The 26068-nt window shown below is 38.1% G+C and overlaps 1 protein-coding gene across 4 annotated transcripts; it reads right to left on the bottom strand.

Moving 5' to 3' along the window:
- Window positions 1–1237: 1237 nt before the first annotated feature.
- On the bottom strand, window positions 1238–20209 carry LOC118617481 (PEST proteolytic signal containing nuclear protein). Of its 4 annotated transcripts, none has more exons than XM_036243431.1 (6): window positions 20128–20209; window positions 13100–13314; window positions 9217–9291; window positions 4348–4403; window positions 2967–3121; window positions 1238–1618 (listed from the first exon to the last, which is right to left on the bottom strand). In XM_036243431.1, exons 1-5 carry the CDS (start codon window positions 20189–20191, stop codon window positions 2995–2997), a joined length of 537 nt encoding a protein of 178 aa, XP_036099324.1. In that variant the 5' UTR covers window positions 20192–20209; the 3' UTR covers window positions 1238–1618; window positions 2967–2994. The 4 variants fall into 4 exon arrangements, with proteins under 4 accessions (XP_036099324.1, XP_036099325.1, XP_036099323.1 ...); XM_036243432.1 differs by having other exon boundaries at window positions 3081–3121; XM_036243430.1 differs by having other exon boundaries at window positions 1238–3121.
- Window positions 20210–26068: the final 5859 nt, after the last annotated feature.

Raw genomic sequence — 26068 nt, 5'->3', positions numbered from 1 at the left:
AACATCAGTGGACGGAGCAAATGATGAAATCTGAGTAAGGTCTGTAGAACAGTATAAAATAATAGATAAAAGTAGTGTAATAATGTTAATTCCTGATTTGGATAATTGTCCTATGTTAATATTTGGAGAACATGGAAATACCTTATATTTAAGTCTGAAATTTTTTCAGAATTTATTTTTATTAAAATTTATTTTACTAAATTTAAAAGTATTTTCATTTGACTAGAAAAGTAACTTCAACAACCCCTCCACAGTACGTCAAGCTAACCTTGATCATAAAGAAAAAAATACCTGGCTTTGGCTGGTTTGACTCAGTGGTTAGGGCACTGGCCTGTGGACCAAAGGGTCTAGTTTGATTCCCAGTCACGAGCATGTACCTGGGCTGTAGATTCAATCCCTAGCCCCAGTTGGGTTCCTGTGGGAGGCAACCAATTGATGTGTCTCTCACATTGATGTTTCTCTCTCTCTCTCCCCCGCTTCCCTTCCACTCTATCTAAAAAAAAAATCAATGGAAAAATAAATAAATAAAATCAATGGAAAAATATGCTTGGGTGAGGAGTAACAAAAAAGAAGCACTTGATACTCATAGCCTTCATTTGTAATTAGTCAAACTAGATTTGAATCTTAATTCTAAAATGTAGTTTAAGTTCAATCATTTCACTTACTAAGATCTGACCTATTGGGCAACAGCATTATAAACATTAAGAAAATATACAGAGGCCTGGCCGGTTTGGTTCAGTGGGTAGAGCGTCAGCCCGCAGACTAGAGAGTTCCAGGTTCGGTTCCCAATAAGGGCACGTAGTTTGGTTGCAGTTTGTACCCGGCCCCGATTGGGGTGTATGAGTGGCAATCACTCGATGTTTCTCTCTCTTTTCCTCCTGCTCTATCTGAAGATAACTGCAAAAATGTTCTTGGGTGAGGATTAAAAAAAAAAAGAAAATATACAGAGCTAATTAATAGATGGCAGACAATAGTAATAGAATACCTTCTAACACCTAAATATGCCTTAGCAGGATTTTCTACAGCACAAGGCAGACCACACTTTGGCAGAGTAGGAGGAGGAGGATATTACTGAATTAAATGCTAAATTAAATAGTCGAATAAATAATAATTTAAAACCTCCCATTACCTTGGCCAACAATCTGGGCAAGAGCAACAATGGTAACATTTGTCTCTTCTTTGTTAAAAAACAAAAAACCCCAGCAACAATTAAGCGTAATAGAAAAAAGAACACTACTGAGTTTGACAAATTTATTGGTATTTTAGTAAAGACATTCATCTCAGTCGTTTCTCTCTCCCATCTTGACCATAGGTTAATATTTCGTTTGAGTCAAGAAAAGAATATGCAGGAGAGGGGATGTTATTTAACAGTAAAATAGACAAAAATGACAAGTTTGCCTACGTTAAAGCAAGTTAAATTCATGTATCTTGATATCATTAAATCAAGTAAGAAAGAACTAATAGTTCTATATACATTTCCATTGTTTTACTTGGGACTTACTCTAATAAATGAAAGTGAACAAAGTGTTAGGAATATATACAGGCTGCTTCTCTGGAGTTATTACCTTTTAAAAGAGCTGAGCGAGTAGTTACCACCATTAAGACAGTCTGAAGCTGCCTGCAAATTTAACATTGTAGAAGTTTTCAAGGAAATCATTATACTGCATTTTTCTTTTATCTATGACTATGCCTTTAACGATATGTTTAATCGTCACATTAAAAAAGAATTCATATACATTACAAAAATACAAAAAAAAAACCAAAATCAAAAACAAAAAGACCACACTACCAACAAAGAAACCCACAACAAAACAAAGCAAACCCAAAACCCTTCAATACATAGCTCTAACAAGGTATATGTGGTCAAAGATTCCATTAAATGTTTGAAGATGCATTTTCTTTCCTTCTATTTTCAGTATCTAAAATGTGCTTTTGAGAGGCCATTGGTTAATATGTGTACACTTAAAATAAGCCACTTTATTGTATTAAATAAGAATTCCTGTAGTTAAGTACAAATCAAATTGGATTTCACAAGTTAGTACTTAAATGTTATGACAAAGTTACAGAAAGTGCATCTTTCTCATTTCATCTCATTGCATCTTCACACAATGTTGCTTTTTTGCTGTTACCTTTTAAAAAATAAAAGAAGTCAAATATTTAAGTATTATGTACATTTAAAATTTTTGGTGGTGGTTTGTATTTTAAAAGAAACAGCTTCCTATGACTTGCCTCAAGTCTGGTGGGAATGCTTACAGAAACCAAGCTTAAATAACAAAAAACCAAGAGAAGCACATTCAAAATACTGATTTACTTTGGTAGCAAATGGTTGTTCTTTGAAGACTAATAAAGGTAGACAAGACCCGTTAAGGTGAATGAAATGGGCTATATCAAATACTCAACAGTTTACATAAAATTAAAAACAAAATTTTAAAGAGCTAAGCCTCTGTATTCACTGATAGCAATGCAATATCTAGTTTATGACTTGAAACAAAACAAATGCCCATTGGAAAAAAAGCAATATTTTAATTTTATCTAATTTACTTTTAGTCAATACTCCAGTAACATTTTCCTCCCAATACAATACTACTCCCTCTCTATAAGGCTGTTCCTGGGAGCCAGAAAGTTTAGGTTAATAAGGGAGTTTAATTGCTTGCAGTTTCAACAGATAATAACTTTTTGCTTCCCTCTTAATGTGCTAATAGTTGTGTCTAAAAAAATATGCAATTCTTAGAAAGGTACCATTTCTGATTTTCTTTAAATTATCTGTAACCTTTGGAAACTAATCACATGAAACTACAAAATTAGCAAATGTCTTGAAATCTGTATATAAAACATAAATTACGTCTAATTTCAAACTCTCATTTATTAGTGTACCACTCAATCTTAAAAAAAAAAAAAGGGCGGCTCCAAAGATAGTCTTATATCATTCTTAAAAAGGAAACTGTTCCTTTTAACTTTACACCCACCCTAGACCCCAATTTCACAACATATCATTTAATTGTCTTGGTCATGGACATTTCCAAGATGAGATTTTATATTTCGCTCCCATAGCTTCTGGTTATCAGAAAACCCATGCTTTCCTTTATTAAAGGAGTTTGGTCCTGCTGATGTTGGTGTATCCCTGTGTTAAAAGAAAAAAAAAAATGTTTAAAATATTATACAAAGGCTTTTGGGCCATGTTTTAACTTATTTAAAACACATCTGTTTAGCACTTATAAACATAGGCTGACCATCAGAAGCCCCTAAAAAGGTTTTTAAAATATACAGATCTAGTTCTAAAATTTCAGATTCAGTAGGCCTGAGAGGGAACAGGTAAATTTGTAGTTTTAACACACATTTAAGGTGATTATTAATACATAGTTAAGGGTGGCAACCATTATAGTTTATAAAAATTGTTACTTACAACCCATTAATAAGGTCATGAAATTAATCTGCTGACTTGCCATCAGCATTTATAAAAATTAAATAGAAAAAAAAACCTACGAAGATGTACCACACACAGAAAGGTTCAGGTCACTTTATGAACTCTGTTTCAATTTTACATGTTTATATAAATGTATAATGGGTGTTTAGATTGGATTACAATGTCAGATCTATTTCTTAGGTCCCAGTATCAAAGGAAGGCACAGGACCTAACACTCCCACTGGGAATGTGGGCCCAATTCCCAGTGGGGGGCATGCAGGAGGCAACCAATCGATGCTCTCTCTCATTAATGTTTCTATCTCTCTGCCCCTCTCACTTCCTCTCTAAAATCAATAAAGAAAAAATATATGTTTAAAAAACAAATAAATAAAGCTAAGCTTTCTTACTAGCCTCTAAATTATCCATTTATACATACAAAGACAAGAAACTGAACATCAGGTTAATGTGAAATTAACATTATTTCCATGACAACAGAAACAATAAAGGAAAATTAAAATACTTTTGTTTTATTCTGGTATTTGATATCTAAGTTACCAAGGAAAAAAAGGACATTTATGATCAAGATTAAGTGGTGAGAATGATATCATAAACAAGTGTAAGCCATTTTTTACACTAGAAAAAATTTTTACATTTTAAATCAGGAACATTTCTCATAGCTATTTCTTATTTGCAAAATATATATACAGATTACATGTATCTGAAAAGAAATATTTTTTCTTAAGATATTCATAAGATCACTGATAGATAACTCACAAAATAAAACTGTTTTGCCCAAATTCTCAAGAAAAGCCTCAATACTAAAAGATTATGTGTAATTGATTCTATTTTTTTTGCTGCAAAAAGCTTTATTGTTTCCATTTGGTCCAATGTATTCTTGCTCTTAATTCACCAATATTTCCTACAATATTTATGAAAAATTATACCTTCCAATATTCTTCATCCTCATCTTTGCTTCTGGTGGCATTTCCTCTGGCTCGCTCTGGAGGAAAAAAACAGAAGTAAACAGAGATGACTGCACATAGATTTATTAAATTCACTTAATTACTAATATGCTAAGACTTTTAGCATTTTTAATAGGGTAAATTTTGGTAAAATAAAAATTAATATGTAATTATATTTGTCAATTATTCCTCAATAAAGTTGTGGGAAATTAAAAAAAAGAAAAAGAAAATTCTTTATCTTAACTACATTTTAAAAAGAAGTGCATTTCTCCTGGTGTGCTGGTTTTGCATTAAAATTTCTAGATATTTAGAACTAAAACAATTTTTTATTATGTACTACACACTGTGTTAAATACTTTAATAAGCATGATCTCTTAAAACCCTAACAATCCTACATGGTGGGCATGATTATCATCACTCTCACTTTGTAGATGGTATAAACAAGGTTAACGTATCCAACCTAATGAACAGCAAAGCAGTTGAATGCCAAAGCAAAGACTCTTAACTAGTGTACTGGATTGTTCCATCTAAAAAATGTCTCCTTGACTATTAAGATATTTTGAAAGTTCACTGCTTACTACTTTTCCCTACCTTTACCTACTGATATAAGTCATATTCCTTTTATATATGTTTTTATGTATAAATATTACTGCAGAGCTAAATATTCTTTTTTTAAAAAGGTGCTCTTGCCCAGCAGGTGTGACTCCATGCACCAAGAGGTCACCGTTTCGATTCCCGGTCAGGGCACATGCCCAGGTTGTGGATCCAATCCCCAGTGGGGGGCATGCAGGAGACAGCCAATTGATGTTCTCTCTCATTGATGTTTCTCTCTCTCTTTCCCTAATATCAATCAATAAAAATCAATTAAAAATAAATAAATATATAAGGTGTTCTTGCCCGGCCGATGGGGCTCAGCAGTTGAGCGTCGACCCATGTACCAAGAAGTCGCTGGCTCAATTCCTGATTGGGGCACATGCCCAGGATGTGGGCCCGATCCCCAGTGGGGAGCATGCAGGAGGCAGCCAATCGATATTCTTTCTCATGGATGTTTCCATCTCTCTCCCTCTGCCTTCCTCTCTAAAATCAAGAGAGAAAAAAAAGGGGGTTTCTATTGGTCAGATCTGGAACAATTTGAGCATTATAGCCTGTTTAATAAAGTAAGAATCCATGAACCCACACTTACATACATAAGGGAAAGCTCTTGTTTACAGTAAGAGACAATAAGCATTGAGAGGATGAAAGATTTAGAAAAGTCATCATTTGGCAAACACAGTAATTGATTCCCACAAGAATTACCAATGGTTTTTAACACTCAAGAGTAAATGCTTAAGAAATTCTTTTCACATATTCTCAAACCATATCTCCAATCAGATAAATTTCAATTAGAAAAGGTAAAATAGTATTTTGACAGTAATCTAGCAGACATCACTTTAACCAAATAATCAAAGTTAACACTGCCTGTAATGTGACATATTGGTAACATGTGCTCCCTGATATGATGCACTGAGAACCTGGCATCACTTCTGTGGTATTCCAGCTAAAAAAAATGTGAATCTAATCATGATAAAACACCAGACAAATCCAAACTGAGGGACTATCTACAAAATAACTGGCCTGAACTCTTAAAAAATATTAATGCCATAAAATATACAGAAAGACCCAGGGACTGTCCAAACTAAAGGAGACTAAAGAGATACAATGAATATATATATTTTTTAATTTAAAAGTTAATTAAATGAATGCTTTCTTTATCCAATATATTTCAGACTCAGATATATAGTCAAGATTACTTAACCATGTTCTACAGAAAAATATCTTATTTTATATATTTCAGATATTAGTCCTTTGTTGGTTTTCAGATTTTTATTTAAAAAAATTTTTTTTTTTTCTTTATTGATTTGAGAGAGAGGAAGGGAGAGGGAGAGAGAGAGAAATATTGATGAGAGAAAACATCGACTGGCCACCTCCTGCATGCACCACACTAGGGATCTGGCCCACAATCTGGAGGTGTGCCCTGACTGAGAATCAAACTGGTGACCTATGGGTACATGGGTCAATGCTCAACCCCTGAGCCACAGTGGCCAGGCTTACTTTAGATTTTTTAAAAATATTTTTTACTGATTTTTTTTTTTTTTTAGAGAGGGAGAGAAAGAAACATTGATGTGAGAGCAACACATCGATAGGCTGTTCCAGTACATGCCTCAGCAGGGATCAAGCCTGCAACCAGGCCAGGGCTATTTTAGAATTTTTATTAGTTTATTTGAGCCAAATTGATGACATATGCCAGGGACCAAGATCTCAAATGCTTCCCTTTGTTGGTTTTATTTTATGATTGATTGATTATATTATTTATTTATTTTTCGAGAGAAGAGGGAAGAGTGGGAGAGGGAGATATTGGTTGCCTCTTACACACACCCCAACCAGGAATCGAACCTGCTACCTTTTAGTGTATGGGATGACACTCCAACCAACTGAGCCATACCAGCCAGAGCCCCTCTTTGTTGGTTTTAGACATTGCAAATCTCTCTTCCCAACTTCCATCATTAATTCTGTTAATTATCTTGGTCACTGAACAGAAATCCTTAATTTTGGTATAAATCTAGTAAGTCAGTTTTACTTACTTAGGGTTTGTGATTAAAAAAAAAAAAAGTTCTACGAGTCTATTTGAGCCACGCTAATAACATATGCAGGGAAGGGAAATAGCAAATGCTCCCCAGGTAAAATTTTTAGATGCATGCATTCTTTTATCTAAGAAACAAGCTTATCTTTTCCTATCATTTTTTTTGGTGGTACGTGCCCCTAGCGGGAACCGAACCCGGGGCTCTCTGGTCCGCAGGTTGATGCTCAACCGCTGAGCCACACTGGCCAGGGATCTTTTCCTATCATTACCATCTTATAGCCTGAACCTGTCTAAAAATTTCTTGATAAAGTACTTAGGGAAAGCAGTAAGGGATGATGTAAGAACAAAAGACTAGAAACCAGAAGACCTAAGTTCTAGTTCAACATTTGTGTGCATTAGCACATACTTGAGCATAATTTACTTAATTTCTCCATTTGCAAAATAGAAATAACTGTACTACATGATTTATAGGGATATATGGATGGTAAAACAAATTTATGTGAAAAGATATCCAAATTGTTAGGTATTCAAAGTAACCAATTACTATTATATAGTGCTTATAATTTCTAACCTCTCTACTTTTACACATGCTGTTCCCTTCTTCCAATATTGTCCTCATACAATCTGCACACACCAAAATGCTACCTAATCTCTTAGGATGTTAGAATGACATGAAACAGTAAGTATTATTTAAGTTACAACTTTATAAACTCAACAAAACCTTATTTGGGTTCCCAATTATCAAACAGATAAAAGAATCTCTGTAAGTAAAAAGGGCAGGAGACCAGAGCCCTGCTTGTTAGGCATCATCACCTTCCAGCACAGTAGCTCCTGCGACATTTCCAGGGAATCCCAGAACTCTAAAAAATAGTTGAATAATTAAGGCTCCAGCCAAGCCAATAAGGCTCAGCGGCTGAGCTCTGACCAAGACGTCACCAGTTCAATTTTCCAATCAGGCCTAGGTTGTGGGCCAAATCCCCAGTAGGGGAAGTGCAGGAGGCAGCCAATTGATGTTTCTCTCTTTCTCGCCATCTGGCTTCCCCTCTCTCTTAAAAAAAAAAAGAACATATACAAAAACAAACAAACAAACAAAATAAAGCTCCAAAAAGGAAAAGCAATTTATTCGCAGGCTTTCTACTAGTTAAGTCTCTGCTCTAGACGACTGAATTCCCAAAGGAATATGTCTGATCTTTGTAATCTCACTGTGCCTAGCAGCACTCAATGTGTACAATGAGTAAACATCCAAAGGAGAATAGAGTGATCCACCCCAGTTATTCTTTACCTACTGACCTTGGCTCCAATTATTTCACATTTATCCTTGCTCCAAACTCCTCTACAAAAACCTCCAGTCCAGTCAAATGCAGCTGCTTAATACTTACCACTTGCAATTTGAAGGCTGATGTCTTAGCTTAACAAAAGTATTCCTTGGTTTGTCAAAACCCTATCTAATGTTTCAGCACCCAATTCATATTTCTTCTCTTATATATTCTTCCCAATAACTCCTACCACAGTGTGCTCCTCTGAATGTATAATTCTTATCCAGATTCCTTTTGGGAGCAATTACTCATGTCCCCAGTAACACTTAATTGTTATACAATGGGGTCACATCTTAAATGAGGGTTAGGTTCTAAAGTCAGAACCTAAGGAAAGAAGTCAAAATTATGCTTAAAGTTCCATAGTCCTTCATAAGTATGGTAAGAGAGGGACCCTGTGAGAAACATGAGGGGACTAGGACTGCCTAAGACAGTAGATAAGCATCTTATGCTTACTATGGAACACAACTTTGAGTAAAACTTCTAGCAGAATCACCTGTACTATTTGTCACTCCTCATGGTGACAAAGGGAGAAACCACTATAGCTGCCTTTTGTAAGCTGAATGCATGTATGTCTCATCACTGAAGACTCAGCTATAAAAATTATCAAAGGCAGCAGTCTTTTTTGGGGGGATACTACATGCTTCCTAGTACACACATATATTAATTATAATAGGTATTTATTGATTTGATTTTGAAGTTCCTTGCCCCCAGAGTCAACAATATTTTAAATAATCCTACAACCAAATAGAAATATCCAGATTTTGCAGATGTGTCACTCACACAAACACACAAAACTGATCAGAGTTGCAAAGAAAATTCACTAGTACCATTATTAATACAATCTATAATATACTAGTAATATCTTCCTTAAAGAACTGGTTAAAGTAATGTAAACAAAACAAGATGTCAACTTACATCTTCATCTTCATTAAAAGCTGCTGCTACTGAAAGGGTTTTTGGAGCAAGAGTTGGAACAGTTTCTTTAGGTTTCTGGAGAAAAAAAACATATTAAGGATATGACAAAGCATTTACACAGGCTTAATAATATAAATAATTTATCCTCAAATATTCAACTTCACGTTTTCGTAGAAATAGTGAGAAACTCAGAACTTCGGACAAATTTTTGAAAATGTTGGTTATCAATGGGTAGCTTTACTTTATTGTCCATTTTTCCCCTTCTATAAAAGATTTCCTACTTAGGACCTATAATTTAGCTAATGGGCACTTGTACAGGTGAGAGAAAGTGATTAGTAATACTTTCCCATAGTAACATTAAAATTAAGTACAGTGTGCCTTGGGAACTTAAGACACCAAGACGCATCTTTCTACCAGCTAGCTTTCTGCCACATAGCCCATAAACATGCTTCATTCATACCATTCTTCTATCTAACCCAACTTTTTGAAGTAAATTGTCCTGTCTCCAATCCTCTCACCACCGATTCAGCCTTCAATCGATTGTAATCTGGCTTCCTCCCTTACCAATCTCCAGGATTCCTGACTCAACTAGAATCAGGTGACCCTGATTCTCTAGTCACCAACGACTAGTGTTCTGCATTTGACTCTAATCAGCAGCTCCTTTTTGAAAATACCTCTATACCTTGGCTTCTGTGACAGTTTTAACTGGCTAGTCTCCTCTAATTCTGACCTTTTATTCTCTCTCTCTCTCTCCCCCCCGTCCCCCCTTCAAATGACAGATACCCCAAATCCCGTCCTTAGTGACCTTTCCTTATCTATACTTCCTTAGTCAACTTCATTCATTCCCAAAGTTTTAAATAGTTTAAACTACGAAATCTGCCCTGGCCGGTTTGGCTCAGCGGTTGGATCATCGGCCTGCAGCCCAGAGAGTCCCGGGTTCGGTTCCTACAAGGGGCACATACCAAAAACAAAAAAACAAAGAACTACCAAATCCTATGTCTACTCTCAAACAGGATGTCCACTTAGAGCTCACAGAGGTACTTTAGATTCATAGCGTTTACAAGTACTAAAGCCAGAAAAGCTTTTCCTCAATTTGCATGTTATATTGTTAGGTCCTGTTGATTAGATTTACCTTATTTTCCACTACAATCCTTTGTACAGAGTGATCCATACAGTGATGTTTCTAAAATGCAAATCCGCTTAAGGGTCAATACTCCTTATAATGTTCTAAGGCTCTGCCAGAACCAAAAGAATAAAGCAAAACTATATTATGGAATTCAAGTCCTTCAAGATTTGGTCCTATGGTCTCAGTTTGGGGGCTTTCTGTATCTTGTATTTGCCTTCGAAACACTTTCCAAGTATAAACAATTTCCTGAATGTACCATGTGACTTCATATCTAAACTGCTTTTGCATGAAATTTCTTTTATCTGAGATGCCCTTTTGCCTCCTGCTTGCACTTAAGGCCAACTCACAGACCACTTCATCAGTGAAATCTCCTTTGACCTGCTGCAACAAAATTAACCATCCCCTTTTCTATTACATACACAAATACTTTTTATAAACAATGTCTACTTTTGAAGGAATAAAAAAATGTTCATTTGGAGCCCTGGATGGTTTTGCTCAGCGGTTAGAGTGTTGGCCCGTGGACCGCAGGGCCATGGGTTTGATTCTGGTCAAGGGCATGTACCAGGGTTGCAGGTTCAATCTCTGGCCCTGGTCAGGGTCATGCAGGAGGCCACTAATCAATGTGTCTCTCTCACATCGATGTTTCTCTCTCTCTCTCTCTCTCTCTCTCTCTTCCTCCTTCCCCTCCACTCTCTCTTTAAAAAAACAAACAAACAAACAACCAACCAAACAAAATCCTTGGGTGAGGATTTAAAAAAAAAAGGTTAATTTTGAGATTATGCATAATAACACTAGAAACATTCTAATCTTTTGAAGAAGTCATGTAGCCCTGGCCAGTCTGGCTCAGTGGTTGGAGCATCGGCCCGCAGACCAGAGAGTACTGGGTTCGGTTCCTGCGAAGGGCACGTACCTTGGTTGCAGTTTGTCTCCAGCCCCAGTTGGGGTCGTGTAGGTGGCAACCAGTTAATGTGTCTCTCTCACATCAATGTTTTTCTCTCTCTCTCTTTCCCCCTCTCTCCCTCCCACTCTATCTGAAGATAAATGCAAAAATGTCCTCGGGTGAGGATAAAAAAAAAAGAAGTCATGTATTTGTTGTAGATACAACATAAGACACAAGTAGTTGTTGGTTGATTGACTATCTTTTCATACCATATAATCAAAAGCAACAATTCCAACTATTTTTTATATCCTACACCTTAATGGTAGCTCTTATAAAACTATAAGTGTGGCTCACACTTATAATAGAAACTTGATCCATATCATATTTTTAAAGATCTTTGAATGAGCATCTAATGCAGAAAAAAGCTGTATGCATCTAGCAATGGAGCACTAATTTGCACAAAAGAGATGAATAAACAACTCAAAAGCAATTTTAAGATTTCTTTCCTTACACAAGAATGCAACTGTTTTCTACATATAAGTAACCTTTTTTAGTAAAGAGATCTACTTGGCTAAACCATACAAAATAGTCAGAAATAGTCAATTTTCTAAACCTCATGTGCTTCAATCTAATACTTCAAATACTTTCCAGATACCCCATAGTTCATAAGTATTAATTCAATCTTTACATATTAAAACAAGGGATCGAAAGTTGATCTGTATGAACCTAGTCACAGAATATCAATAAATGTCCATGTGCAGCTCCAAAGTAAGGTAATCAGGAAACTTCTTATCGAGAAATACTTTACTAATATTAACCTTTTAAGATAAAATAACTAATTTCTAGGAAGATTCTTTTTAATATTGGTAGAATTGAAAGATATGAAAAATAAGCTGAAATTCTTTCTGAAAATGTTTAGAGGTTTTGCTCAACTAAGAAAAATTCTAAGCTATTACTTTATTTTTAATTTTTGTGTTAATCCTCACCTGAGGATATTTTTTCCAGTGATTTTAAGGGAGCGGGGAGGAGGGAGGGATGGAGAGGGAAGGATGGAGGGAGAGGGAAGAAAGCATGGGAGGGGGAAAGGGAAAGAGGGAAAAGGGAAAAGAGGGGGGAGGGGAGGAGGGGGAAAGGGAGAAAGTGGGGGAGGGAGAGGGAAAAGTGGGGGAAGGAGGGAGAGAGGGGGAGGGGGAGAGAGACAGAGACAGAGACAGAGAGAAACCTGGATGTGAGAGAGACACATCAACTGGTTGCCTCTCAAACTTGCCCTGACTAGGACACAGGACTGAACCTGCAACCCAGGTATGTGCCCTTGAGCAGAACCGAACCATTCAGTGCTCAGGCTGGCGCTCTAACCACGGAGCCTCACCGGCCAGGACAAAGCTATTACTTTATAAATCATATAATTCCTGTAACAGTTGTTCCTTCTTATATTCCAAGCCTTTTAAAAAAATAACTTTACTAAGATATAATTATCCAGATCTTTTTTTTGAACATTAAATACTTATATATAACTCATTAAATACTTATATAAGTTCATGTATCTTAAAAAAATACACACACACACATAAATATATATTTTTTTACTGATTTTTTTTTAGAGGAGAGGAAGGGAGAGAGAGAGAGAGAGAGAAAAACATCAATTGGCTGCCTCCTGCATGCTCCTTACTGGGGATTGAGCCTGCAACCCGGACATGTGCCCTAACCAGGAACTGAACTGGGACCTCTCTGTCCTTAGGATGATGCTCAATCCACTGAGCTACATCTGCTTGGCTCATGTATCTTTTTATACTTAATTTACCTAATTCAATAAAAGCACGTTTCCAAAACAAATCTTAAGACCCATTACGAATATCAAATACAAAATAACAACTCACACTTGATCCAAGTTTGATGGATATGGCTGAGGCTTTCTTTGTCGTCTGACTACCTATGGCAAATCCAAACTTGGAGATCTTTGTAGGCTTTGATGGGAGTTCTGCAGCTTCTTCTTCAGCTGATCGCTTCTCAGCGCTGCGACTGGAACTTTCCCCTCCATTACTGGAAGAAACAGTCTTAGTTTTCACAGGTTTTTCTGCTTCTTCTTCAGGTCCTGGTGAAGTCGAAACAACTTACCAAGATGAGCTATTTTTACTGAGCAGACTGATGGGAGCAGCAACCTCAAAAAGCATAGTTATAAGGAAGATACCTCTGCAGCTGTCACCTACTGACCCAACAGTCTCTTCCACTGTTTGCTAGAGTATACAGCAGGAACTGAGATTGTGTGGCAGTAGAAGAGGCTCCCATGAATTAACTAGCATAAAATGCAGAGCAATTTAAAATAACCAGAGAGTTCACAAAAAAGTAAAGATCTTTCAACTAAACACTGTAAATTGTACAATAATCTAGTTATTTGTGAGATTTTGTTTTTTAGAAATTAAGGTCTGTAAATTGTTCTACACAAACTAGTTTGTAAGCAAGTAGTAACATCATAGGATAATACATCTGACAAATAAATTCTAATATTCTTCAATAATATACTATTAGTTATACAAAGTACCTGGTTATGAGCAGGCCATTATTACCTGAACTGCTATGTTAATAAAACCTGGAGTAATTTTCTTGAGTGATATGTTCCTCATGTAAATCTCACACAACCTTTACTTGTAAAGGAACTTCAAGGAAGACTACAAGGTCATCACCTTTTGAATAATTCTACTCTGAAGGTTTGGTTATCACCTGTTTTATGCTACCCTTAAGTGCTTTTAACAATCATACATAGATTTATATGTTACTTTTTCTCATGAAAGAAAGATGAGCTAATTATAATTTCAAGCAGAGGGCATACATACATAAGTTTGGAATACAGTATGTCTTTCAGTAATTTTGCGTGTGTATTAATGATGAAATTAATTCACATTTTGGATATCTTAGATATGTTATACAAGGCTAGTTAAGAACATATTGGCTATTATTAAAATCCTTATATTCTTTTCTTAGTTTACCAATTCACTCTATAGAATGTATTCTGCTACACTGGATGGTTTATTTATGGAGAAAGATAAAATGCTCTAGGGATAGCCCTGAAACAGTACAAAAAGCTTGGAGGCAGGGGAAGGGAAGAAATGAAACACAAATTGACAAGTAATGGATTAAAACACAGGAGGCTCTAGATCTCCATCTATATAGTTTTGGAATTATAGGATCTCTAGTTAATAAACACTTTGAACAGAACAACTGATTTTGTTTAGAGGAAAACTAAAAGGAACTCTTTATTTCCACGGACAAGAAGTAAGAGTTGTAATGGCAATGTAGGAAAGGAATTAATAAGCAGGATTAGGTTTTGAGATTTCACCAGGAGGTACCCTTCATTTACACAGAAATGAAATTTCAAAAGCACCTGAAGAAAGATAAACTGCTATTTAATAGTTGAAATACAGAACTCAATTCAGAATTTCTTTTTAAAAAGTATTCTGTATGCCCTGGCCGGTTTGGCTCAGTGGTTGGAGCGTCGACCTGCAGACCAGAGTCTCAGGTTCGATTCTGGTCAAGGGCACGTACCTTGGTTGCGGTTTGTCCCCGGCCCTGGTTGGGTCATGCAAGAGGCAACCAGTTGACGTGGCTCTATTACATCGATGTTTATCTGTGTCTCTCTCTCCCCCCCTCCCACTCTATCTGATAATAAGAAGAAAAATAACCTCAGGTGAAGAATTAAATTTAAAAAAAGTATTCTGTAAACAGAGTTTTCAAAGTCTGTTTATAATTAAAATCATCATCAATGCTAAATTTTATTCTGCATGCTATTTATAGTTTTAATCACATAAATTTTAGTCAACCTGAATAGTGATAACTTCTTTGTTATCACTAAACACAGCTAAAATGGAAAACTCTATAAACTGGAACATACAGACACCCTGAAAAGAAATAAAGAACATTTAGTCTGATTGTAGTGTAACTGCTCTTTGAACTGTGACTTAAGGGCTATAATTAGTCAAGATTTCCTGTTCTTTAGAAACCTATCTTTACCTAATTCTAGGTCTCCTATTATCCAGAAAATAATTTTGAAATAAACAAAAAAATCTAGAAAAACTAAAGCATAAATGATAAGAAGTGAAAACACAATTCTTACCATAATGTTAACATTAAGTGTGACAACTGGCTGAACAAGTATACAATCGTATATGTCCAAATGCATGATGCTGTAGGGAAGATTTCTAAAGACTGCTCTAGAAAAAGGCAGGATGAGCCCTGGCCGGTTTGGCTCAGTGGTTGGAGCATCGGCCTGCAGACCAGAGTCCCGGGTTCGGTTCCCACTAGGACACGTACAAAAAAAAAAAAGGTAGGATGAAAAGGGGAGCTGGGAAAACTATAATTAAGTAATCAACTTGCAGCAACTCCATTTTATTCACATCTGTGTTTTTGTCATCTGAAGAGGCAAACTATTAAGACCACCTACACCTCAAGTGCACACTGAAGATTAAACATACTAGGTGTATTAGGTCATGTCTACACATGCCTGATTACATTTCCAGCACTTTATTTCTGGATATAGTAAAAAACTGGCCTTGCTCACTCTCAAGATGTTTTTGTTTATTTGTTTGTAAACAATTATAAACACTCAGTTGCTTTAGAAAACATCTATTCTTCAGTAAAAAGTAAAAAGGTCGGGGGGAGTGAAGGAAAGTGGGTGCGTATTAGTACTCATTACTCTGCGTGCACTGAACTGTTATTTTCATGTAATCCTCTTCTAACAATTATGTAGTAAGATACTTAACACATTTAGGAAAGAAAGCAAATAAAATAAGCAATTATGTAAAGGGAAAATATAACAGCCAAATTTACATATTACAGTGTGATTGTTATAATTTACAGTTCTATATATAGCTCATTAGAAAATTATTTCAACCTAATGTAAGCTTTGAAACATAGCATTAAATATCAACATCAATTTTTTTTTTTAAATCCTCACCCGAGGACATTTTTTCATTTTTTGTTCAGATACCAGTGGGACGAAGGGAGAAGGAGGGGGAGGGGGGAAAGAGAGAGAGAGAGAGAGAGGGAGAGAGAGAGAGAAACATCGACTGGCTGCCTCCAGCAAGACCCAACCAGGGCTGGGGACAAACTGCAACCGAGGTAGGTGCCCTTAGGGGGAACAGAACCGGAGTCTCTCTGGACCGCAGTCCAACGCTCTAACGGGTCGGGGCTCAACATCAATTCGTAAGTCCATCAAGTACTTTCCTTTAAACACAACATGTACTACTACTTTAATATTTAGAAATTTTAATAAAAACTAGTGTTTTCAATGTTTAATGAAATGTTTTTTATTTTGAAACTGGAAAACAAAATTTTGGATGACCATAGATTTTTGAAAATGTTTAGCAATGTGGCTTATAAAGGATGGATAAGTATGTAGTCAGTTTTTTAAAAATAAGAAAATAATTTAAAACAAAACTTGTATACTTGTATTCTTTACCAAGAAATATTTTAATAAAAGGGATTTTATCTAGTTTATATTTATTCTGAGCAAACAAAATGTGTAGATTAATGTGAAGCCAAATTACACATTGTACAAGTATCCTCCCTCCCCCCGAATAGTTGGGAAGAGGAGGGCCTTGGAGCACAAAGGTATCGTTGAAAAAAAATTACCCATTAAGAAAGTTTAGGGGTACCCTTCACGACCCATTTACACACTGATAGTTTCAGCTAAAAAAAAAAGAGGGGGGGGCATGCTGCTACCTCTCTAACAGGACAGATGTGCAGGTTAAATGAGAATGAACATATTTAAGACCTGCCTAGTGTTTGGCATAATCAATGTCAATTTCATTAAAGTAGATCTTAGATAACCTACAATATCCTGAAATGGTCATGATTATGATATGAATAGTTCTTCGCTAAAATTCCTATTTATTTCAAGAAGCTACAAAAAAATCTAGCCAAAGGGAGAAAGGGAAAAAAAATCTACCTTAGGCCTCACCCTTAGCATTATTGCTCCTCTTTAAGGTGACAGCAGGTAGTTCAAGTAAGTAGCTTCTCTTATTCACATAAATTCATGTTAACTATGCAAGTAATCTCATAAAATATACTTATACTTCCAATTTACTGGACTGTTCAATAGGAATTAAAAATCAGAATATTCTCCAAATAAGCCCTTACAATAAACTTCATAGTGTTTCAAAACAGTGCCTACTGGCCACAATATGATCAATTTAGCATTATCTACTGTAGTGAATGTTTTCTTTTAATTTTTAAATATGTTTTTATTGATTTTAGAGAGGAAGGAGAGGGAGAGAAACATCAATATAAATGAGAAACATTGATGTGAAAGAGAAACAACCTCCTGCACGCCCCCTACTGGGGACTGGGCCCAAAACCCCAGGCAGGTGACCTGACCAGGAATGAACCAGTAACCTTCTGGTGCATGGGTCCATGCTCAACCAAATGAGCCACACTGGCCAGGGCTCCATTGTATTAAATGTTCTAATGATTCCTTTGTACAACTTCATTAGAAATATCTGACATGCAGCCCTGGCCGGTTTGGTTCAGTGGGTGGAGCATCGACCTGCGGACCAGAGAGTCCTGGGTTCGGTTCCCACTAGGGGCACACCCCCCCCCCCAAAAAAAATCTGACATGCAAAAATGGTTTATATGCACCCTAGCCACTGTGGCTCATTTGTTTAGAGCAGTGGTTCTCAACCTTCCTAATGCTGCCTAATACAGTTCCTCATGTTGTGGTGGCCCCCAATCATAAAATTATTTTCTGTGCTACATCATAACTGTAATTTTGCTACTGTTATGAATCACCATGGGAAATGTGTTTTCCGATGGTCTTAGGCGACCTCTGTGAAAGGGTCGTTCCACCCCCAGGTTGAGAACTGCTGCTTTAGAGCATGGTCCTGTACACCAAAAGGTGGTGGGTTCCATTCCCCATCAGGGCACATACCTAAGGTTTCAGGTTTAATCCCCAGCTGGGCATATGCAAGAGGCAACAGATGTTTCTCTCTCACATCGATGTTTTTCTCTCTCTCAAATATAAATAAATAAATAAATAAATAAATAAAATGGTACCTCTTTAAAAAAAAAGTTTCTATGTAACAACACTCTTTTCTTGCAAAGAAAGGCACACCTGAGAGAAATTATGTAGGCGTTAAGGGATATTACTTATTCTAAGTCACCTACCTACAAAGAAACCATAATAATTTTTAGTAACAATTTAGTAAAGATAATTTTATTTCCCCCCCACAAAAACATGCTAAAACAGAAACATTAATATTTATACTAGAACTAATTATCCCTAACTGAAAGAGTGGTGGATAAATTATAAAATGGAATTATCCTAATACTTAAAAAGTACACTTTGACAGCACATTAAATTATCTCCTATACTCTCAGTCAAGACAATTAAAAAAGCCAGTTTAAAAGCCAGATAAGATTCTTTAGGTTACAGATTTTTATTTTTCCTCAAATAACTAATTTTTCATGTAACTTTATTCAATAATTTCCAGGACAACTTTTGGAGGAAAAAAGTCCCTAGTGAGGTAGTAAAACCAGGGGCGCGTGGGAGAGAGGAAAGTTTGGCTCAACTAATAGCACTGTACATAAGCTTTTAATTTTTTTTTTTTATCCTCACCCGAGGACATTTTTCCATTTTTTGTTCAGGTAGAGTGGGAGGGAGGGAGAGGAACAGAGAGAGAGAGAAACATCGATGTGAAAGGAACACATCGAGTGGCTGCCACCCGCACAACCGACCAGGGCCGGGGACAAACTGCAACCGAGGTACATGCCCTTAGCGGGAACTGAACCCGGGTCTCTCAGGACCGCAGGCTGACGCTCTAACCGCTGAGCCAAACCGGCCAGGGCTGTACATAAGCTTTTAAAAGGAAATTTCTGGGTCCAAGTAACTGAATATTTCACTTTTCTCAATTTTTGTTCCAAGGCAATTCACATTAGACATCACATTAATAGTTCTTGCTTTCAAATGCTATTAATGTTCTGTATTTCCTTGTTAAATACCTTCAGGAATAAGAACTTCAGGGAGTTAGAATAGAGAGTAATACTTAAAACGTTCTAAAGATACTACGATCAGCTCGCACGTGTTCATTTAGTTGCCTTGTTACGACAATGGGTGGCTGCAGATCTTACGTTTCTTTTCCTTAATGCATGAGACCCAAATTTACAGGGTGGAGGAGACAAAACAAAGATAGCCTAAGCTTATATCCTAACGATACAGGAAGAGCCACACTAGCCTATTTAAACACCCAAATCCCTGGCATGCAGATAGCTGGCAACAGAAAAGGTAGACACTCCAAAGAAAGACAACCAAATCCTAACCCTAGCCTCCGCAGCTTCAACCAGCCAGCAGACAATGGTATTCATTCCCCCTTTCCTCCACCGCCTGGACCCATCCCATTAAGGGTCAGTATTCAGCTTGAAAATAAAGAGAAAAGGCCGGGGTCGTCCACCTCTTCGACGAGAAGCAGCAAACTAAGCCCTAGATGTAACTGAGAGGCCGGCAGAGTCGGAAACTTGGCCTGCGGCCACTGCCCGGCGACTCCCACTACGAGTGTGCCAGTGTTTCGTGTAATGTGCGTCTCCAGTGTGGTGGTAGCGGCTCCTGCACCGCCGCCCCGGGTCCCACCCCGACTTCGGTTCCCCATTCTGGTGCCCATCTCCCTTCTCCTCGGAAGCGGGGCCTCTGCTGGGGCCAGGAGGTGATGAACTGTGGCCGAGTATCCCCCGTGGAGAAGGCGATGTGGGCCCGGATCCCAGCGGCCCGCACCAGGCGTGCCCGGGGTTCATTTGGGCCCTGCACCTGGCCGGGTGAACGCCAGATCCGCCCATTCTCGCCCCACCCTAGCCCTCCACCCCAGGAAGCTCAAAGAAGGCCCAGAGCATCCCACTCATCCCGCAACGCTGGGGTTGTGTTCACCTCCGGCGGCTCCAGCTCGCTGCGGCTTCTCCGCCTTCTCCTCTCCCGCCTTCCCGTCCGCCATTTTGCCCGCCGCGGCCTCCCTGCAGCCACGCCAAGGACGTCACGGCCCCGCCCAGAAATCGTCGAGATGCGGAGCCGGCGGGCGAGGCAGCAGCCTAGAGCGGTCCCTAGAGTGAAAAGAGGCCCTTTGGAACCGGAAGTGGATGTGACATCATCGAGGAGCGGACTCTGAAGGAAGGGCGGGGGAGGTTGGGCGTACTCCATGAGGACTAGTTAGGGACTTGAGTGACTAGAGTTCGGTTAAGTTTTCATAGTCCAGTGGCGGGCCCACACAAGTGACAGGAGGTGGGAGCATCACCTTGGAAACGTTGGTGGGAACCGTGTAAGGTTTCTGCAGACTAGGGTGTGGTTGCAATTTAAGCTAGCCGACTTTCATTTCAAAGAAAAAAAAGTAGGGCCGTATTTTTGGATACTTAAGAGGGAAATTAGCGTTTATTGAGCGCCCTCTTGTGTTAGACACTATTCCGTTGATTCCCCAGAATAGTTCGTTGTGGAATTATCCTCTTTTAATTGTGGGTTGAGGCCAGAGTAGTTTGTCCAAGGACAGTAGCCAAGTGGTAAAACTAGTTTTTCTAAAGGCTGCAATCAAGTTATCAGAAGTTACTTTGTTGTAGACCAACAGACCAGGCTCAGACTCTGAACTGGGTTCAAATTAAGAGAGCTTTATTAGCTGCACGGCAACTGTCCCATCCTACACAGAGGAGAGGGCAGCCCCGAGCTTGGGGAGGGTTGCTTATATAGTTGTCTTAGCCCCTGTTAAGGAATTTGGGCTAAAGGTTTGCGAGCAAGCAAGCACGTACAGAAGCAGATATCTGCGGTTAGCCGTTATGCCTGAGGGATAAATTAACTATACAATGGGTTAGCTGTTACGCCTGAGGGATAAATTATACAATTGGTTAACTCTGGCTGATGTGTAGCTCCTTCCTTGCTTAATGGAAAAAATCTACTGTATGTTCACATAGCATGTGTTTGTCCTTAACAACTTGATTAGGTGAAGACTGCAGTAATTAATTTCTGCCTTGGAAATCTTCAGTGGAGCCAGTGTTTGCAGAATGAGGTTCAAGCATTATGTTGGCCCCTGCCTAACTTTTCAGCCTCATCTTCCGTTTCTATTATACTGCCCTTTTGTCATACAGGGTTTATTGCTTGCCTAGGGAACTGGAGGTTCTGGGTTTGCCCTACTAATACCATGAGTATTACAGAAACTGTTCTTAAGGAGTCAGAACTTGGGGTTTGAATACCCTGATCTGCCCCTTACTGGCTGAGTAAACCCTGAGGGTTTTTTACTGTCAACAGGACCTATATTTTCTTCTCTATAAAATAGAAATAATAGTATCCCCTGAAAGAGTGGTCATAAGGATCAAGTGAGATAGTTTCTGTTTACCATTGTCTGGTCACTTTATACTTCCTTCAGTATGTGTTAAGAAAAAAAAGTTGTTTCCCTAGATGGCTCAAAAGTTCTTTGACAACAAAGACCTTTTTTCCCCCCAACAGAGACCTATTTTTTTTTTCTTCACAGCACTTTGTATTGTGCATTTCATATATGAAAGGAGCTTAGTATTTGTAGTTGGATGACTCCTCAGGCTCCAACTCTAGAGAATGGAGAAAGAATTACAGTATGTCTCATGACGAAAGCAGGGTGGTTTAGGGATTGGGTGATGTAAGTCCCTGGTCCACAATTTATGACAGAATATGTAAACATGCCCAGCAAAATATTTTACATAGAGCAGGTAATTAATTCAAGTTTGTTTTATTTTTCCCCAGATTTGATCTTCACTAGTTATTAATCACTGAGACTCTCACTTTTATAAATTTTTTCTTCATTGATTTTAGGGGGGGAGAGAGAGAGACATCCATGAGAGAGAACATTGATTGGCCACCTCCTGCATGCCCCCACTGGGGATTTGGCCCACAACCTGGGCATGTGCCCTGACCGGGAATCCAATCGATGACCTCTTGGTGCATGGGTCATCACTCAACCACTAAGCCACACTGGCTGGGCTCGCTTTTATAATTTTTAAAAGAGACATAAACATGAGATGTTTAAATGTGTAATTATGTATTTATTTATAGATGCCTGTACTTTTTAAAAAATCCTCACTCGAGGATACGTTCCTACTGATTTCAAGAGAGGAAGGGGAGAGAGAGAGAGACAGAAACATCAATGTGAGAGAAAAACATCAATTGTCCCCTCCTTTACACATCCCAACCAGAAAGCGAATCTGCAACCCTTTGGTGCATGGGATGACACGCCAACCAAGCGAGCCACCTGGCTGGGCTAGATGCCTGTATTATTATTTATTTATTTATTCATTTATTTATAAAACCCTCACCTGAGGATACGTTTCCATTTGTTTTTCAGAGTGGGAGGGAGAGAGAGAGAGAGAGAGAAACACTGATGTGAGAGAGACACATAGATTGGCTGCCTCTCAAATGAGCCCAACTAGGGCTAGGAACCAAACTGCAACCAAGGTACGCTCATACCTTGACCGGAATTGAACCTGAGACTCTTTGGTCTACAGGCCGATGTTCTAACCACTAAGCAAAACTGGCCAGGAATGTGCCTGTATTTTTATTTTTATTTATTTATTTTTCTTTATTGATTTTTACAGAGAGAGGAAGGGAGAAGGAGAGAGAGAGAGAGACAGAGAGAGAGAATGAGTCATCGATGAGAAAGAACATCAATTGGCTGCCTCCTGCATGCCCCCACTGCGGATTGGGCCCACAACGTGGGCATGTGCCCTGACCTGGAATCGAACTGGGGACCTCTTGGTGCATGGGTCGACGCTCAACCAATGAGCCACACCAGTCAGGCGATGCCTGTATTTTTAAATGAGGGAAATTAAGTTCAGAAAGGTCAGGTACAGATATTTAAGAACAGATCAGGTTCCTTATACCACACTGTAGAAGTTAAGGATGGACAGTATTAATCCATTCACTTGTCAGTTCTCCATGAAGTCTTATCTTGCTCACCTTTGTTTCCCAGAACCTAAGTTATACCAGTTTCAATAAATATTCACTAAGGTAATGAATGCAAGCTCCAGTAACCCCCAACAAACGGGTTAGGAAATGAAAAGGCAGGGCAAAGAACAATAGCATTGCATCAGACAAAATTGAATTTAAATTCTAATTCTGCCATTTGCTAATTCTGTGAGTTTGAACTGATAAAGCAATTTTACTGATCATGTTTTAACTATAAAAATGTAGTAATACTTATGGTGTTACTGAGAAGATTGAGATAATACAGGCAAAATTTGTAATACAGTGCTTAGCCCCTGGTGGGCTGTTGCTTAATAGTAGCTATTGTTTGTAACCTCTAAGAGATACTCTAATAATGGTTTAAACAGGTGGAAGTGGCAGGTAATATGCACAATTATTTTAATTTAAATGTGTAATTTGTGAAGTGACTACTATAATATCCAATACTCATGCTTACTATATGCCAATCATAGCTTGCAAGTTTAAAATTTTTATTATTATTTTGTAATTGATTATAGAGAGATAGAAAGGAAGAGGCGGGGAGAGAGAGAGAGAGAAAGAGAAATATCAACATGAGAGAGAAACATCAATTGGTTGCCTCCCAAACTCGCCCCGACCAGGGATTCGAAACCTGGGTATGTGCCCTGATTGGGAATCGAACCTTTGATCCTTTGGTGCACAGGACAACACTCCAGCCTACTGAGCCACATTGGCCAACACAGTTTGCAAGTTATTTTTTTAATTTATTGTTGTTGTTGTTGATGTTGTTAATCCTCACCCGAGGATATTTTTCCATTGATTTTTAGATAGAATGGAAGGGGGTGGGGAGGGGAGAGAAAGAAACATTGATGTGAGAGAGACACATCAATCAGTTGCCTCCCACAACACCCCGATCAGGTCTAAGGATTGAACCTGCAACCCAGGTTTGTGCCCTTGACTGGGAATTGAAACCTTTGGTCCTTGGGCCGACACTCTAACCTGTGAGCCAAACTGGCCAGGGCAGTTTGCAAGTTTTTAACATGATGTCAAGTACGTTAAATCTTTGCAACAACCCAAATAATTAAGTTCTACTATTACTCTCACTTTTATGGAAGAGGAAACTGGATCACTGAAAAGGTAAGAGGTGGAATTGAACTGGGAATTCAAGCAGAGAGCTACAACAAAATCAGAGGAATTGTGGTTTCACTAACCTTGAGTGATTTCTTAATGCAGCCTTGTAATCCTATTATATTTCCCTGTACCATTCTTAAATTTTAGTGTACTTAATACACATCAGAACCACCTGAAAAGCTTGTTAAAATGTCAAGCTAGCCCTGGCCAGTTTGCTCAGTGGTTAGAGCCTGTGGACTGAAGGGTAGTGGGTTCAATTCTGGTCAGAGCATGTCCTTGGGTTGCAGGTTCAATCCCGGGCCCCGGTCTCCCAATCAATGTGTGTCTCTCTCTTCCACTCCCTCCTTTTCACTCCAGCTAAAAAATATCCTCAGGTAAGGATAAAAACAAAACAAAACCCAAAGTTAAAACTCTAACACCAGTTTCTGATTGAGTAGACTCGGGTGGGGCCCAAAATGTACATTTCTAACTAGTTTCCAAGCAGTGTTGATACTGCTGCTTTGAGGACCACACTTTGAAAACCACCAACCCCAATTCATTCATTTTCCTAGACTATTTCACACTTTCTGCACGATCCAAAAACATCCAGTATCTCCTCCCCCTTAGCTGATGATGTTTCTTCTTATTTTCACTGAACAAATAATAGAAATCAAAACGAATTCTATATATTCTCTCCATATGTATGGTGGTACCTGCATTTGTCCTTATATTTTCTATCTTCCTTTCTGTTGCTTAGGCAGTAGATCCCATTCTTTTTATTTACACAAAGTTTCACTCCTCTCCACTGTTTCATCAGAACCCCCTCCCCCACTATTGGATCATTCTCAACAGCATACATACATGACTATATATTTCTTATCTACAAAATAAAAACAAAAGACTCTTAGTCTCCTGTCTCCCTCTAGTTCATTACTTTCCCCCTTCATATAGAAACTCTTTGAAAGGTTTGTTTATACTCACTATCTCCAATATCTCTTTGCTATTTGGTAACTATCACCTTTGTTATTGCTCACATAGCAGAGAGACAGAGAGAGAGAGAGAGAGACTAATATTACTTATTACCATCTGACATTTTACATATTTATGTCTGCCTCCTCTCTGCCCAGAATATAATATCCATGAAGGCTGGGAGTACTTTGTTCACTGATGAATCACCAACATTTAAAACACTTCTGAGCACATACTAGGTTCTCAATAAATATTTGCTAAATGAATGAATGAGCCAATGAGGAAGTTAAGCTGCTAGAGTGAGAAAAATAAAACAATTGCTGTGATATGAAAATCAAGGAAGAAGTACTTTAAAGAGAGAAGAGTTCAGTAGATATGTTATGGAAATGGCCACTGAATCTGGCTAGAAATTATAGAATTGATGTAAGCACAAAGCAGATCACAGGGTTATCAAGTAGTGCTCTAGAGCTGCACTGGTCAGTGTGGCAGCCACTAGCTACATGTGGCTATTAAGCACTTGGAATGCTTGCTTAAAGGATCTGGCCTAAGTATAACTAAATTCCAGTAGGTAATATTGTAGGGGTAACAATAGCAAGTATGACCAGGTAGCCCAGTTGGTTACAGCATTGTCCCAATACACCAAGGTTGTGGTTCAATCCCCAATCAGGACAAGCAAGAATCAACCAATGAATGCATGAATGGGTGGAACAACAAACTGATGTCTCTCTCTCTCTCTCTCACCAATTAAAAAATAAAATGGTTTTAATTATTAAAAGCTGGGAAGTTGGTGGCATGTTTGAAAAGAGCAAAAGGAGAGAACTAGAAATGGTATTACATAAAA

This window comes from Molossus molossus, unplaced genomic scaffold (genome assembly GCF_014108415.1).
Source record: "Molossus molossus isolate mMolMol1 unplaced genomic scaffold, mMolMol1.p scaffold_m16_p_5, whole genome shotgun sequence".
In the NCBI taxonomy this organism is placed as follows: domain Eukaryota; kingdom Metazoa; phylum Chordata; class Mammalia; order Chiroptera; family Molossidae; genus Molossus; species Molossus molossus.
The sequence above is the reverse complement of the archived record's forward strand: the minus strand, read 5'-3'. Positions and strand labels throughout refer to the sequence as shown.